This window comes from Atractosteus spatula, chromosome 17 (assembly GCF_055471065.1).
Source record: "Atractosteus spatula isolate fAtrSpa1 chromosome 17, fAtrSpa1.hap1, whole genome shotgun sequence".
In the NCBI taxonomy this organism is placed as follows: domain Eukaryota; kingdom Metazoa; phylum Chordata; class Actinopteri; order Semionotiformes; family Lepisosteidae; genus Atractosteus; species Atractosteus spatula.
The window spans coordinates 17,230,085-17,247,220 of record NC_142722.1 but is presented as its reverse complement, the minus strand read 5'-3'; the positions used below and the strand labels follow the sequence as shown (position 1 = coordinate 17,247,220).

The 17,136-nt window shown below is 47.4% G+C and overlaps 2 protein-coding genes and 1 long non-coding RNA gene across 3 annotated transcripts; 1 reads left to right on the top strand and 2 right to left on the bottom strand.

The window, feature by feature from the left end:
• Nucleotides 1-255: 255 nt before the first annotated feature.
• On the bottom strand, nt 256-11,865 carry LOC148819249 (ATPase MORC2-like). The gene is made up of 9 exons (XM_088935345.1): nt 11,853-11,865; nt 11,659-11,725; nt 8,001-8,105; nt 6,868-7,065; nt 5,752-5,812; nt 4,751-4,886; nt 3,685-3,861; nt 2,494-2,587; nt 256-2,171 (listed from the first exon to the last, which is right to left on the bottom strand). Exons 4-9 carry the CDS (start codon nt 7,048-7,050, stop codon nt 1,836-1,838), a joined length of 987 nt encoding a protein of 328 aa, XP_088791471.1. The 5' UTR covers nt 7,051-7,065; nt 8,001-8,105; nt 11,659-11,725; nt 11,853-11,865; the 3' UTR covers nt 256-1,835.
• Nucleotides 11,866-13,562: 1,697 nt separating this feature from the next.
• On the bottom strand, nt 13,563-14,993 carry LOC148819248 (uncharacterized). Its single transcript, XR_016094339.1, has 3 exons — nt 14,947-14,993; nt 14,673-14,707; nt 13,563-13,583 (listed from the first exon to the last, which is right to left on the bottom strand). It is a non-coding gene; the product is annotated as an uncharacterized LOC148819248 (long non-coding RNA).
• Nucleotides 14,994-15,507: 514 nt separating this feature from the next.
• On the top strand, nt 15,508-16,757 carry LOC148819247 (apelin receptor A-like). Its single transcript, XM_088935473.1, has 2 exons — nt 15,508-15,541; nt 16,207-16,757. Exons 1-2 carry the CDS (start codon nt 15,508-15,510, stop codon nt 16,755-16,757), a joined length of 585 nt encoding a protein of 194 aa, XP_088791599.1.
• The last annotated feature ends 379 nt before the right edge of the window (nt 16,758-17,136 follow it).

Below are 17,136 nucleotides of genomic sequence, written 5' to 3'. Positions count from 1 at the left end.
TGATCCTGCTGGGCTCAAACGTAGCTAGAAAAACTATAATTTAAAGCTGGGAAACTAACAATGATCCTTTCATCTGCAAGTGGATTTATAGCACAAAACTGTGTAGAAGTTTCCTGTATTAAACCCAGACTTCAATCCACCTGTTCACAGACATTTCCCCATCTAGATCGAAGGCTGCTTTCCGCAGTGAGGAGTAAAAGCTTCTGACAAACGGAAAACAGCAGTCAAAAAACCAGCGGGAAATTGCACCCTGCATTTAGTTAAAAGTTTGGATTTAATTTGGAGAACAGGTGACTGCATCAAGAATAAAAATCAGAGTACAGATGGTATTTCACAAGACGACAGCCTCAAAGAAACCCTGTTATCTTATGCACATCATCACAGTAGACTATGATGGCTAACATCCTTGAAATCAGCTACAGTTGGAAAAAATCCAGAATGATTAGTTCGCAGTTATTACCTGCTCTGTTTTTGTATGGCTATTTAAAAACCCTGTGGTATATACAAAGCAGTCTTACCTTACTTTGAAAATCTGTTTTTTTAACAGCAGATGCAACAATGGGAGTGCGATAGTGACTTTCTGACAATGGTCATTACTGGTTTAGCTTTAGTCTGAGCAAGACCTGACGTGAAGTTGTCACAGACAACAACAAACAGTCCAAAGAAAGCTTACGTTATTTTAGGTAAAATGTAGAAATTTTGAACTGTGATAACTAAAAATTAGGAATTTAAAAACCGTGGGGAAGGTGATGCGCTTTTCATAAACAGTCGTCCAACAGAAATATGTTAACAGACTGGAGCTCAGCTGTAAAAGTCACATTTTCCCTGGGTCCAGGAGAACACCACAGCCATCCAGGCAAGGTATCTTAGTTTCTTTGGAAGCAGAAGACGGTTCTCCCAGCTCAGCTCAATCTCCGTAGGCTACTTTGGTCCACAACCAAACAGCATCCTCCAGCCTCCTCTGCCCTTTCAATTGGCTGTCCTTAAAAGTTGAATGCAGTGTAGTTTTTGTTACCTTGGTACAATTAATGCCATTTAGCGTTATTCCTCCATCCCCGCTTAGCCACAGATTAGCGAAAGCAGATTCGCTTTCAGGCTCGGGGTGGGTTGGTGAGCACTGCCCACACAGGGAGGGTGGTGCCAGCCCTGTTCCCTGCAGGAGAGAGCTTCTGCAAAAAAAAAAGCAGTCTTTCTGCTCCTTTGCTTCCAAAGTGCTGCTGCAACCAGCCACTGACCCACCACTGCGATGCCCCCTTCTCCTGGACCCTCCAGTGCCACTGCCCACAAACGCCTTGGTCTCTAGGAATGCAGAACAATGTAAGAGAAGAACAGACGACTCCAGGAAGTGGAACAGGGTGAACGGGCCCAAGCCAGCTATGCTGTCTGTGATCAGTCCCTTTGGCTGACGTAAGAAGTAGGCGTCTCTTAATCTCCCTTAGTAAGCAGATCTTCAATGTAGGCGTCCAGCTCATCATCCGTGTTGATATCGATGTCCCGCAAGGTAGAGGATTAAATTAAGCCAAAGCTGTGGTGCCTGCTATTCGGCACAATGCAGCCAAAAATTATAGCGGAACTGCTGAAAATCTACATTTGAATTCGTAATGTGAAGTGAAAAGAGTCACTTCCAAACAAAAGTATCGGATCTGACAGTCAAGAGTACAGTCTGGTGCGTCTCGTAAAGGGAGAAAATACCCTTTAGGGATTTCAGAAACGTGTGCTTGCTAACAACATTCGATGAACAAAGAAAATAAAACTATTATTTACTTTAAAAGCAGTAGCATTTGCCCCAGCAAGGTAATTCAGCTGGACAGCCTGAAAGATATATCCAAGGTGCTTCACGCCAACTGAATAGGTCTAAACCTTGGATACAGTGGGTGCCACTTTCCCAGCAGTGGCCTGATAATTCTTACGAGCTGTCCCGTGTCCAGGCAGCGAGTGAACAGCGCGTGGGAGCCCAGCCCTGGCTGCAGCGCTGCTCTCACCTCCTGCACTTTCTGCAGCAGAGCCACGATGTTGCTGCGCAGTTTCTGCAGCTTCTCCTCCGTCTCGCGGAGCCTGGCTTCGGCGCTGTTGCTCTTCTCCACCACGGCCCGGGCCCGCGCGTCTGCGTGGCTCTGGTAGGAATTGCACAGCGTCTGCAGCCCCAGCTCGTACTGCTGGAAATACTCCTTCTGTGGAGGCAGGGCACGGCGCAGGCGTCAGCCCAGCTGCCCCACCCGAGACCGTCGCGTATTAAGATATAATATCTAACTTATGCTTACAATTTCCTCACAAACACAAATATTTATGTGTTAAATTCAACTTTCTAGAGTTTTCATATTTAGAATATGTAAGAAGGTGTAATAACCGCTAGTCAATTATATAACCAACAATGCTGTCTTCCAGTGTTCCCTGGTGAACCCTGGACGTCCCCCCATGCCCTGTTGATGAATGGTTATCTAACGGCAGCCTCGTGTCAGCAGGCTCTCTGCTCAATCCCAGAGTGCTCCCTACCATTGGGAAAGCCACCAGCTCCTCTGCAGTCATGGTGTTGACATCATCCTTAGGGATCTGGAAATCCGGAGGGAAAAAGTACCGTAGCAACATCCTGGAAGGATTAAGGCAAAGGGAAATATGTTACAGAATTGTGTCTGCAACCATAAGAATCTTTAAAGTACAGGAAAGATATTAATATGCTATGGAGAAGACTGAAGGAAAAGTACATAAACACTTGGTTCTCCGAACTTGGAATAATCAGAGCACTTTTCACTTGTCCATTGAAAAAATGTGGATTACCTGAGAACACGAGTCCCCAGTGGTCTCATTTGTAGGTGTATGAAATACCAAGGCTTCACAGAACAGTCTGCAGGGTAACTGTGTTTGAAGAGGCGAACTAACTTTGCAATCGCCCTGTACATCTCTATATATACGGGAGCCAGACACTCCTGCACAGCTGAACCGGTACAGAGAGATGCTCCGAGTGCAGACGATTCAGGCGTCGTGGTGAGGCGGGGGAAGAATCTCTCCGCGGATCAGCGCCTCCAGCGATGGGAAGCTGCAAGCCGGCGGTGATGTTAGTCAGGGAGGCAATGTGCACTAGCCCTCTCCCTTAAGGCCCTGTGCCTCGTGCCACAAGGTGGCCCGCTCGAGGGACGAGCGCGTCAGAGGAACAAGCGTGTCCTTCCTCATGGGTCCTGCACAGTGCAGAAATTACTACTGGCACTTCCAAATCGGATGGGGATAAAAGTAATAAAAAACCGCTGAAGGGGCAGCATGGTTATCATTCTTTCAAGTAGGGTGCTACAACAGCATGCTTAGGCTGCAATGGAACAAGTAAAGAATGGAATAAACCTTTACTTGTTCCGTGGTTATCATTAGCATTGCTGCCCCGGTTTAATTCCTACAGTGCTGTCTGCGTGGAGTTTGTATGTTCTCCCAGTGTTTGCATGGTTTTCCTCCCGCAGTCCAGAGACATACTGGTAGGTCAACTGGCCCTGGTGTGAGTGTGTGTCTGTGTGTGTCCTGCGATGGACTGGGTCCAGACTGTACCCTACCTTTTGCCTGCTGCCTGCCAAAATAGGCCCCAGCTGCCCTGTGACCCTGATGATAAAGTGGTTAGAAAAGGGGAGGATGCCACAGAGGTCCGGAAGCCCCAGGATCGGTCGGATACCCTCTCCGCAGCCTGTTACTCAGCCCCTGGCCTACCTCATCCTCACAACCAGGCTCTCGATGACTTCCCGGCTGGCCGTGGGCTGGGTGGTGTCGGGCTCCATTCGGGTGGGGGCTCCTTCCTCCTTCTCCATGTCCTCCAAGGTGTTGGGACTCTGGGACTCGGGCGTTGGAGGACGCATCAGCCGCACATCATCACTGCCCTTCAGCACCCTGCCAGCAAGACCGTGAGAAGGGCAGCAGCATCACGGACAACATCCCTGGGCTCTGGAGGACTGGTAACCACTTCTTTTCTTTGGCTATTTCATACCCCGCTTTGGAAGGCAGGCAGCTCAAGTACATTCAAGACAGTTGTGCTGTTGCTGCCGCCAAGACACGTTCCGTTTTATTGAAAATTGTCTGTCCACCAATTGCACCTTGCCTTAGACAATTCCTAGTGAGCAGGCTCAGGGTTGCCGATCAACGCCTGGCGAGCAGGATCAGCTAGATCAGCGTTGCCTATCCTCAGGATCGTGGTTGCATATCTAGCCTCAACATGGCAGCATGTTTAAATCACTTTTCACGTACAGCTCATCTGTACACCACAGAAAACTAGAATATCAGGTTATTCTAAAACCTTTCCAACTGGATTAGTAATTGTTATGGACATATTACAGAAAGCACTGTGTTGCTTACATTACCCTTGTCAAAAAGACCTTGATTAATGTAACCAGCATGACTATTTTATAGAAATGGAAAGAATTCAATTATTCAAAGAAGCTCTTGCCCAAATGTGCAAAAAGGTCAAAGAAAGTGTGCCATGAGAATAAACTCCACACCATTGCCTGCTGCTTCTATTTGTGTGAAGTGACAATGCATTGCTTTGTGTGCGTGGCCTCCAAAACGTTCCGCAGCAGGGTTCAAATATTTCAGGGTTAACCTCGGAACAGGTCATTTTTTACCATTTCCCCTACTGTGAACCAGTGCTCTGCAGAAAAACCTTGAAGAAATCCCTGAAATCGGAGATGGCAATCCGACACCGTTATCCGTCTACCTGCTGGTTTACTCCAACCATATTGTAAGGAACTCGGGAAAGCCTTCCCGAAGGGAAAAGGATACTTACCACCTGCTACGAGGGGTGATGGCAGTGGGCACGTAGTCAAACTTCACTTTCCAGAGAACGCCCTGCTTGCCAGCTTGCACAGACGAGACGCGGCCGGTGAAGCACTCCTTGTTCACCTTCACTTCCACTAGTAAGCCTCTATCAGCAGACAAAGGGGACACTGTAGGCGGCCTGAAAGAGCGACCCTGCAATGACTCGCGCCCTTCACCTCTGCGAGCACAATCACGCACGGTCCAAACGAGGATGCCGCAGTGGAGGCAGAATTCTTATATTACAGTACACCCTCAGCTCAGTGGGCTAATAAATGAGAAGAGGTGTCTGTTATTGCCAAATGTCTGCTTAATCATGAATGTTTTTTTTTCATTTTTTTCTCAAAATATGCTATGACAAAAAATACATATACAACACGCAACTAACACCCGTGTAAGCAACTGATGTAGAAGGGCTTTTATTTAACTAGGCTCTGTGTGCCCCTTTGCTGTATTCTAATCCCTCATTGTAGCTTGTGTAATTCTGCTTTTCCTCTCATTGTTTTTCTGTAAAGCGCTTTGACAAGCCAATTGTAAGGGAGTGATATAAAATAAAGTTTATTATTGTCATTAGGGCTCCATTGGTATTCCTGAATTTTAAATCTATGTAGTATTTATTTTTACCTTGTTTTATTATGTATGCATCTTACAGATTATTTTTTTACATGGTTAGCATTATTTTAGAATTTACTTTTTAAAACGTACGAGTATTAAAAAAAATTGTTAAAGCATCTGAAACACAAACAAGACCCACCATGAGCAATTTGCCCACCCTTTACCTGCTCCATTGCCATTCATGGCTTTTAAATCTATTTAAAAGTATGCTGTACAAGAACATGTTACACTATCTAATGTTCAGTTAAAGCAAAGGTTTACTGGTCTGAGTCACTCTGGCCAGGCTCTCCCACTGGCTGGGCTGCAGTGTCTTAACATTCCTCCTGTGGATTCCTACAGCTCTCTAGAGCTGCTCACCTTTCTTTGCTGCCTTGAGATCCACTCCTGCTTCTTCTTCCTCTTCATTGCTGTCCGTGATCTGCCAACACAAGAGACAAGCCTGGCATTAAGCACAGCAGGGTCTGGCTCTGGAAATGAAACCACTAGCTGATGTCTCAAACGCCAGAGCAAATCTTTCCCCACCGTAGCCCCAGAGCCTCCAGGTTTCCACTCCAGATGAGCTCTCCAGCTGCTTAACTGAACCCTAAGTGAAGGTAATAATTTGGTTCATCAGATCCTGTCGACTACGAGGAGAGGAGGGCTAAAAAATGCCTTTAAATGCACTCCAAATGGGTACAGGTTTCAAGTTACTTTTGTTTTTGTTCTTACCATCTTCCGACGTTCAAGAACAGAAATGCATCAAAAGCTTCAATTAGTTTAAACTTCAGGTTCAATTAAATAACCAAGAGCTCAGAGCTCGGATAGGACACCGCGTGCTAGAGAAAGCGAAAGCTGGCGTTCTCTCACCAGCACAAAAAATTCATCAAATTCTTTATCTAAATACACCACAATCTGGATACTCAGATGTATGAATACCAAGAACCTTTATCATATCTAGATAATTTATCAGGGCGCCGGATGCATGTGTAGTGCCGGATGTGTAGTATTTGGGATGTTTTGCTCCCCAAAACAATTGCCACAGCCAACTAGATCTTTTCTTTCTGGCTTTATGTTTTTTTTACTGCTGTATAGTACATCATTTTGGCAAAAGGCAGTGGTTCATCATAAGGAGTCATCATCACAAAGGAAAATTTGCGAAGCAAAGCTATAAAATGTCATCACCTCTAGACACGGAAAGTGTCAGGTGCACCAAGCTGTAACAGAAATGTTTTAGCTACCGACATCATTGCCAATCTTGGCTAAAAAACTGCGATAGCGCGTCCACGTTTCCAGTATCGCATGACGTCAGCTTGAGACCCACAGAACTGCAGAATTGCGGGCCTTGCCTGCCAGAGAGAGGGCTGCAGGACGAGCCACACGCCAGGCTCTGCTGCAGCGACTGAGACCAGACACCGCCGCCTGTCTGTGCTGGGGGAAGGAGGCTACCGCCTAGAGGGCTTTTCGGAACCGCGCCCCGTCGGGGGATCAGCGTACCTCCACCACCACACTGCTCTGGGCTCTCCGAGCGCTTGGCTCGGCCGCTGCTCTGAACACCTGGGGCGCAATTGCAGCCGCCAGCCTGTTTTTGCCAGAGCTTGGCCTTTTCTCTTCTTCCTCCTCCTCCTCCTCCTCCGTGCTCTCAGCAGGAGGGAGTGTCCTCCGTCTGGAGCCAGGCATCTGCTTCCCAGCGCTCTGCAGATTCAAGGACAGCACATCGCACGTGACTCCGGAGAAGGGGCAGTCCAGTACAACACCCGCCACCAGAACAGACAGGGGAGCTTAGGGATGTGCAGAAACCTCAGGCCCTCACCTTCCCCACGTTGATATAATATTATCATTATTCAAGGTCCAACTGCGACGCCTTTAACATTTCCATTGGTTAAGCACACCGCGCTGCAGGAAAGTCCATCGTTCAGATGAGATATTAAGCAGACATCCCGACGAGCTGGTCATTAAAGATGCAGAGGCACTGTGCTTAAAAGCAGGGATGCTACCCGTGATGTCCTAGCTAAATTTCACTCTGGCTTTCAACCATTTCCATAAATCCATCAGAATGAACAGTGAAACACACCTCAAAAGACACAGGTGAAAACTAAGCAAAAGTCCAGTTAAAACCAAACAACGACTGGGCTCCTTTGCCCAAAGTCTGTCATCTTGTGTTCTTAATTTAGTCTTTAGTCTTAAAACACCCCCTTAATGCCACAGAAGGGAGTTCTCATATCTCTACCTGATCTGCCGCATAGTGTTGAAAAAGGGCGAGAGGCATCACCCAAGAAGGTGCAGCACTTCAGTGGGTGATAAAGTGGGTTTCCTGGAAACATGTAAATCGCTATATAAATGCAATTATTGCTACTATCCATGCAGTCCTTCTCTCTGTTTGTAAATGTACCCAATTTCCCCAGCCTTTGTGATGCACAGGGTTTATTTTAGTTCAAAGGAATCCTGGGTCGTGGTTGTTTGCCTGTTGGCCACAGGGGGGCGCGTGTCTGCGGAGCAAGGGGGTGTGAGCAGAGTCGGGGAAGAGCGCAGTACACTCCCTCCACCACCACGCTGCCCTCCGCTGTCTGCGCCCTGAGCTCCGTCACTCTCCCACTCTTCTGATTCACCGCAGGTGCCGAGCCGGTCACCTTCGTCTTCTTGGGCTGCGGCTCCTCCTCCTCCTCGCTGTTCTCTGCCTGGGGGGGGCCTCTCTTGCGCTGGCTCCCTGCGGGCGTTGCCTGCTTTGCTGTGCTCTGTGCGGCGGAGGGAGAAGAGGGGAGAAGGGCTCATTCAAGGCTCATACCTCTTTGCTCGGGAGCCGACAGCAGCTGGCCGTCAGCGGGAACGCTCCCCCTCTGCATGAGCAGGCTCGTACTCAGCTTGTACGCCGCAGTGTGTCAGAGCCGTCACAATCACCTACAACACATACTTCTTACACACCCAAGGAGCACAGATCAGACCACATACTCACCTAGAAATAAAGAACCCCAAAATTATATTGGTGTCCTGTGCTGATTATTCTTTGCCAGGCTTCCCTGCTGCATAGTCAACGTCCCGGTGCCTATCAACCCTTCACCCCCTTGACTGCCTCCCTAAAAAGGACAGCACTTAAGTTTGCCATCATCTGGGAAAAGACTTCTGGAGTTAAGGAGATCGCATTACAGACAGACTTGGGTTCATGAAAAGGATTAGTGTGCACCCCAGCATTGGCCCTACGACTTCTGCGTGGAACAGGAGTAGGTACATTTACTACACGGTCACAAGGAGAGAAGCTGGTAGTAGGCTCAGCCCTAGAAGGCTCGGTGTCAGCCTCAGTCCTAACCTGCACAGCACCTGTAGATTCAGGAGCAGGTTCAAACCTAAGAGGCTCAGAGAACACTTCTGATTCACTACCACAGAGATCCTCATCACTAGCAACATCTAATGACTCAGGGAACACCTCCCGAGTTAATCTTGGAAGCGAAACCTCCTCCAACACTACAAACTCTGGCGGAGACTCTGAAAGGGTACTAACAGACGTTCCTGTGGGGGACTGGTTTCTAACACACCTGGGGGCTGGGACAGGGCCCACACATGGCCTTAAATTAACCCTGTGTACCCGCTTTATAGGACCACCTTCCAATGGTTCCACTGCGTGTGTCGTACCCTGCACCTCTACCACCCTATACACAGTAGGTCCCCAAGCATCCTGTATCTTATTTCTGCCCAACGGTCTGTGTCTCAGATAAACCAGCTGACCTACACTGACTGGGGGAAAGAACACTTTGTCTTCTTGCAGTGCAACTCTTTCCGCAGCTTTTTGTTCTGCGTACTCTTTAGCTCGGGCATGTGCTTCGTTCAACCGTTCCTGGTGGACCACCAGCCAATCATGTCTTTTATCCAGCACCTCCTCCTGGCCCAGTAACGCATCAACAGGTAAGTGAGGATGCACTCCGTACAGAAGGAAGTAAGGCGAATATCCCGTACTAGCGTGAGGTGTCACATTGTAGGCATAGACTAACTCCGGCAGATGTTCTGGCCAACGGCGCTTCTTCTCAGGAGGCAACGTGCGTAAAAGGTCATGTAGGGTCCTGTTGAACCGTTCACAGTGTGGGTTTCCTTGAGGATGGAAAGGACTGGTGCGTGTTTTCTTCACTCCGTAAAGTTTACACAGCTCTGCAACTACCTGACTCTCAAAGGTTTTTCCCTGGTCACGATGCAACCTTTCAGGGCATACAAATTTCATAAACCATTCTTTCAGGAGGACTTTTGCTGTAGTGTCTGCCTTCTGATCACGAGTCGGGAAAGCCTGTGTAAACTTGGTAAACACGTCAGTAACTACCAACACGTTCTCCCGCCCATCAGAGGCTGGCTCGAGGACCGTGTAGTCGACAGCGACAACCTCTAAAGGCCTAGTAGCTATAAATGGTTTGATGGGTGCCTGGATTTTTGGCTGTGGCATTTTGGTCAGGATACACCATTGACACTTCTTGACCCACTGTTCCACATCATTATACATGCCCACCCAAAAGCATCTCTGTCTCAACAGATTCTGAGTGCGTTCAATTCCTTGATGACCCATCTGGTCATGTACACTTTCCAATATTTGATCTTTCATACAATCAGGCAGGAGGAGTTGGAAACATTCACCAACATGAGGATCTTCGATCACCCTGTACAATAGCCCATCAAGCTCTCGCACCCGGTGCCACTGTTTCAACAAAGACAAGGTAGATTTAGGCAACTTTGATCTCTCCTTATTCCCTGGTTTTCTCTACTTATTCCAGAACATCCGGAAAGCACTGAGAGAGGGATCAGCATCTTGAAACCGACGGAGCTCCTTCTTTGTATACCCTGGGAAAGTTTGGGTGTTACTCTGTGACTTGTTCAAGTTATCACAATCCACTCCCGCTTCCAAAACACGGATCTGTCTTATTTTGCAGCATTTCATACCGGCTGCCACCAAATCTGGCTCCAGGGGTGTGCCTCTGCTGACAACATTACAGATAGCCACACAATCATCATATTCGACATCATCAGGGTCAGGTTCAGGCTCCCCTGCAAATGGCTGCCTAGAGAGGGCATCAGCAGCAGTGTTGCAGCGTCCTGGGCGATAGAGATAAATCCCTAACCCCCTCTATGAACTGATCTCGGATAGCTCGCTTCTCATCCGACACTACATCAGGCGATACCTTTAACACAGCGCCGAGCATGCGAGAGAGAGAATGAGAGTAATTGCAAAGATCTTCCCCCTCCCTTTGCTTACAGCCATAAAAGGCTTGCAACAGTTGGGAAACACTGCGCTTCTCCCTGAAAGCATGTCTGAGGTAACTGAATATATCACTGACCTGTCTAGATTCACCACCCATACGTAAACGTACTTCTTCTAGGGCCGGACCCTTCAACAATGATAACACAAGGTCATACTGCTCAGCAGGAGTCTGTTCCCTGGCTCTGATTACTCGTTCAACTTCTTCGATAAACTCGTCAACGGAGCAACCATCTTTAGTTATATCACCACTAAAAGGCTGTACATTACGTTCTCTAGGTACATACACATATGAACGTTTTGGTTCAGGACCCAGTGCAGCAATAGTGGCCATGGCTTGGTCATATTTTCTAACTAGGTCTTCTACTTGAGACCTCAAGTCATGGAGGTTGTCACCATTACCATTCTCCGTAACTACACGACCATCAACTGCTGCACCATCATCCCTGTCATCACCTGACATTTTGGGAACTGTTCACAAACACAGTCTCTGTGCAAACATCAATCTTGGAATACCACAGTTCAGCAGATGAGTCTGAAGAGACAAGAAGACGTCCTCCACTGGCCGTTGGTGTCGTCTGGTTCCCAGCACACTGGCCACTGGACCTCTGGACCTGGCCTTCTCCGTCCGTTATCAGCCTCCTTGGACAGCTGTCTTCACCACTACCGTATTTTATGCACCACCGCTTTACTGTGAGAGTCAGAACCCCCAGACTATCAGAAACCCCACTCCTGGTACCAAAATTGTGTAGCCTGGCAAAGAATAATCAGCACAGGACACCAATATAATTTTGGGGTTCTTTATTTCTAGGTGAGTATGTGGTCTGATCTGTTCTTAGTTTAAAAAACAAAAATAAAATAACAAAAGAAATGACATATAACAATATTTTTATATACACAAAATACGGCAGTGGTTCTTTCACGCAGAGGGGAAAACAAAGAAAACATGTTTAGTTTTACAGTTTTTTACATTCCATCTGACCATTACAGAAACGCATCTACACTGAACAACAAAAAAATAAATAAATTACATCACAGTTGAAGTTCAAACAACTCACCACGCAGCGCGGGCAGAAATAAGCCGCTCCCAGGCTGCGCGGGTCACCTCTCAGCCCTCCCTGAGAACTACATTACGACCATAATTAGTATCATACTTACAATTGCGTACACTTAACAAACGGTGCTAAACATAAATCTCTGTAAAGAACGAAGGAACAGAAAATACAAGGAGCATGTGAAACCCATTACTTACAAATCAATAAACAGATATCCCCAGCCCGAGTAGTTGTCTAAAAACTGGCTACCGCCTCAGTGTACTCCGTTAAAATCTAATATCCATCTCGCTACTCTTGTCTCAATCCTATGAAGTGCCCCTTTATACTCATTTAGGGGGTAAATAGGGCAACAACACCGTATTTACCGTTACAACTCCCTAGTAATTTCGGGGTCTTTTAACGGTAACTCACTGCTTCTGAGTCCCTACTGCCCATGCGCAGAACGCTGAACTCACCTGACAGGAGCCGCCAGCTAAGAGGTAGCGCCATCTAGTGGATTTGGCATAACAGGCCGCTATTCACCGCTGGGTCACATACAAAATACCGAATATGTCAAAAACAGCTCTGGATAATCGAAACCGCAAAAGCACATCAGATTTACTGAGTGCTCCTTGGGTGTGTAAGAAGTATGTGTTGTAGGTGATTGTGACGGCTCTGACACACTGCGGCGTACAAGCTGAGTACGAGCCTGCTCATGCAGAGGGGGAGCGTTCCCGCTGACGGCCAGCTGCTGTCGGCTCCCGAGCAAAGAGGTATGAGCCTTGTATGAGCCCTTCTCCCCTCTTCTCCCTCCGCCGCACAGAGCACAGCAAAGCAGGCAACGCCCGCAGGGAGCCAGCGCAAGAGAGCCCCCCCCCCCAGGCAGAGAACAGCGAGGAGGAGGAGCCGCAGCCCAAGAAGACGAAGGTGACCGGCTCGGCGCCTGCGGTGAAGCAGAAGAGTGGGAGAGTGACGGAGCTCAGGGCGCAGACAGCGGAGGGCAGCGTGGTGGTGGAGGGAGTGTACTGCGCTCTTCCCCGACTCTGCTCACACCCCCTTGCTCCGCAGACACGCGCCCCCCTGTGGCCAACAGGCAAACAACCACGACCCAGGATTCCTTTGAACTAAAATAAACCCTGTGCATCACAAAGGCTGGGGAAATTGGGTACATTTACAAACAGAGAGAAGGACTGCATGGATAGTAGCAATAATTGCATTTATATAGCGGGTATTTAGGGTGTAAATAGGGCAACAACACCGTATATACCGTTACAACTCCCTAGTAATTTCGGGTTCTTTTAACGGTAACTCACCGCTGGGTCACATGTATAAAGACAACTCAGTCTTTCAATGAACTGACAAAACACAACATTGCAACCGAAAACGAATGCGGCAAACCTCACAAGAGAAATGAGCATGTGGCATGTTTCCACCTATCCTCCCCTTTTCTAACCGATCTATCCAGTACAGGGTCAGAGAGGAGCCGGAGTCTATCCCAGCAAGCAGCGGGTGCAAGACAAGGCACACCCTGGACAGGTCGCCAGTCCATCACAGGACACTCACACACACTCATGCCAAGCGACAATTCTCCCAGAATCCAATGAATCCACCAGCATGTCTTTGGACTGTGGGAGGAAAATGGAGCACCCAGAGGAAACCCACGTGCTATGAGGCATCAATACTAAAAACTGCGTCACTGGGATATCCATGACATATTTGAATATGGAACAAGTAAAGGTTTATTTGCTGACGCAGCTACTTACTTGAACATATTTGTATATGTGCAGATTTTCATACAATTAACATCCATTATGAATGCTGACAGGTAACTGTTTTACACACAAACAGAGGATTAAATCCACAGCAAGGCTTGTACTCACTGGGGTCCATTCCAGTCCCATCGTCAAGGAAACACAGCATGAACCCACCACGCAGCTCCGGCTTCTTCTCTGGAGAGGAGAGGACAGAAAGTGGGCCAGAGAGATAACACCGCCCTGCTCTACAGAGACAGACACTTACTCCTGACAGCATGAGGAGCTTACGGATGAGGCTTACCCACTTTTGACATACACGTACCGAAAATGACCTACGATTCTGGCCTTTTATGTGAACTTGCTTGTTTTAGCCAGTTCAGCTACTCAGAAGGTGAGCACCTAGCAATTTAAAATACGTTACCCACTTTCGAAAACTCGTAAGATAAATGCATTAAGACTTGCAAATTAAATATTTTCATAAAATTAGAGCTATGAACCCTCTGCCTCATTTGGAAACGGGGATGAATCTCTCCAAACGTGATTAACTGGAGCAATATATACAGAACAAAAGTCAACAGGTGACTTCAAAGTCAGTTTAAAATAAAACATAGAAGCACCCCACAATCTGGCCAGAACAATAAAACGATTGGCAAGAGCAAAATTGGATTTAAAATCCATTGAGAGTGAGAGTGAGAGTTTTAATTTGCTAAGGTATGCACAGCAAAAACATAAACCTACCAAATTGCTAAGGTTCAAGACTGTGAGCCGCTGAGCTTTATATTTCTAAATTAACCTGATGAAATGAGGCATGAAGAAGATGGTGACAGCAACAGGCGATTCCACATTACAAACAGATGGAGGCTTATGTCCTGACAACATACTTTCCATTTATTAGTCAGAACCCTTCCTACTGCTTGCTAAGATAAGTGGCCACAAACTTAAAAGAGGCATAGAAGAAACTTTTTTTCGAAATATTTTCGACAAAAAATCTGCAAATACGGTTTTCGCTCTCAGGGCTCCTGTACTTCTGCAGCTGTTCCCTTTGCTGAGAGCTCTTTCATGAACACATCACATTACTCTGCTCTTTCTGCAAGCAGCGGCGGTCCTCATAATAACTACAGCACAGCCAGCGCCTGAGGAAACATAAAAACACCAAAACACCTTCCTCTCGGTTCAGATCACAAGTCAGAGTAACCGCCATACTCAGCTGTCAGACAAACAGACCATACTGTTTGAAGACACAGTACCAGAAACAGATGGTTGAGCGCAGTATGTGAAAACTACCTGTGTAGATGTCTATTCTTTTAGCATCCGCATCCCTGCAAAGACAAAACAACATTAGATATGCTCTGTGGGAAGTGGAAGAGGCAGCAGATAGATATTCTGTGGTTACAAATGACAGTTTCTGCACTACCTCAACTGATTTATGAACGGAACTAAACTTAACTAAGCTTAACATACCAACCTTCCCTTTGAGAACCTTGCGCTAAGCTGAACATCTACACAAACAGCGAGCCAGGATGAAAGGAAGAAAGCAGGCTAGAAAGAGGATTTGTACCTTGCGTTGTTCACAAGCTCAGCTAGGGCTCCAAACAGGAACTCGTGAGTGGTCCTGAAAGAGTGAAAAGAAATGACTGACTCAAATTATGCGACAACGATACTGAGTTTTTTAAAATAATAACTTGTCTTAGATAGATAGATACTTTATTGATCCCGTGAGGGAAATTGCAGTGCAACAGCAGCTTAACACACACAACACAGCCACAGTGTAACGAAATATATAATAATAGTACAATACATACAATACAGTACAAGAGTTACTCACAGTCCGGACGCACAAGAACAAACTAGAACAGAACAGTACACAGAAAATCGTATCACACATATGAATATAAATATAGATGTAACTATAGATATAAATATAAATGTATTGCACAGGTCCCTGGCATATATTGCACAAAAAGTGGTTGTAAACGGGAAAAAGAAAAAGAAAAAGAAAGAGAACAGATGTAGCAGTAGATGTGTAGATGCGTTTAGTCCAGAAACAGGTCACTGTCGATGTTGCCTCTGCCAAGACGCAAGGTGGATGCGTTGTACAGTCTTATGGCAGACGGCAAGAATGAATGTTCCACCAAGACTTGGCGGCAAGAACGGCAAGTCTTGGTGGAACAGCAAACTGCATTAGCCGAACAGGGGGCAGCCAAGGTCCACTGTAACTGCACTGACACTGGGGGCTGTGCAGGAGACATCTTGATAGTCCAGACAACCACATGGTCATTTTCGGGACCGTTTATACCAATACAGGACCACAATGCAGTGTGGTCCTGTAGTGGTATAGATAATGTGTAGATAATGGATGGGATACACATTCACTCAGGCAGAGGACGGACCATTTAGAGTTACCCGGTAGCCTCAGACAACATTCCTACATTCCACTACGGAAGGTAACTGGAGCACCTCACTCACTGACTGTACTGACTGTATTGTATGTATTGTATTATTATTGTATCATTCGTTACACTATGCTGTGTTGACTGCATGAAGCTGCTGTTCCACTGCAATTTCCCTCACGGGATCAATAAAGTATCTATCTATCACCTGGAGCTTCCACATGGCCAAGAGAAAAAAACTGTAAATGCTACACGGAGAGCACGTCAAGACAGAATCAAACTCGAGACACTAGAGTCGAGAAGTGCAGTGTGTTCCAGTCCCAAGTCAGCCAAACAGGAAGCCATTCAGCCTGACTGGATCCACAGCAAATTTCAGGTTTTGCCAAAAACGCATAAAACGTGTGAGTGTATGCACCAACCCCCGACAGCTTTAGGACAGGAATTCAGCCACCCGCTGCTCTTAGAAGGAATTAAGGAGAGCAAGACCTCAAAGCGCCAACCACAGACATCACTGAATGTGCTGAATGACTCACATTGTCCAAAAACTCAGAGGTCACCGTTCTACTGCTTCATCGGCAGCACCGTCACCCGCCACTTCAACAACCTCCGCAAGGAGGACCAGAAGAAGCAGCGGCTGCTCAAGATCATCACCACCCTGGTGGTGGTCTTTGCCCTCTGCTGGACCCCCTTCCACGTGCTGAAGAGCCTGGATGCCTTCATCTACCTGAAGGTGCTTCCCCAGACCTGCGCCCTGCTGAGCGTCCTGCTGCACGCCCACCCGTACACCACCTGCCTGGCCTACGTCAACAGCTGCCTCAACCCCTTCCTCTACGCCTTCTTCGACCTGCGCTTCCGCTCGCAGTGCCTGTGCCTGCTCAACCTGAAGAAGGCCATGCACGGCCAGATGAGCTCGCTGTCGTCCACCCTCAGCACGCAGACCCAGAAGTCCGAGGTGCAGTCGCTGGCCACCAAGGTGTAGGGAGCCCCGCTCCTGGGGGCGACAGACTGTGTGCACGGAGCCGGCGCGCAGAAAAAAGCACGCGGTTCCCGGACTGAGATCACCTTCCCCCCATTGTGGGAGAAAGGGACTTTGAAAAACTGAAAACCCGGTCTGTTCGCTGGGCTGTAACACTTGGAAAACCCAATGTGTGGACTTGTTCTGTTATTGGGGTAAGCCCACGCGCTTATACCTGGGCTATGAGGGGTTCCCCCAACAAACAACGCTGGGGCCAGCTGGCTGTGCCTCCAGCCGCTTGCGTTGTACACATTTTTGAAAGAGGTAAATGTGTTTCAAAGACTTATTTTTTTCTGGCTTGCCTTTTTTTTAAAAAGAGTACATGCTGTAAATTGCCGTAAAG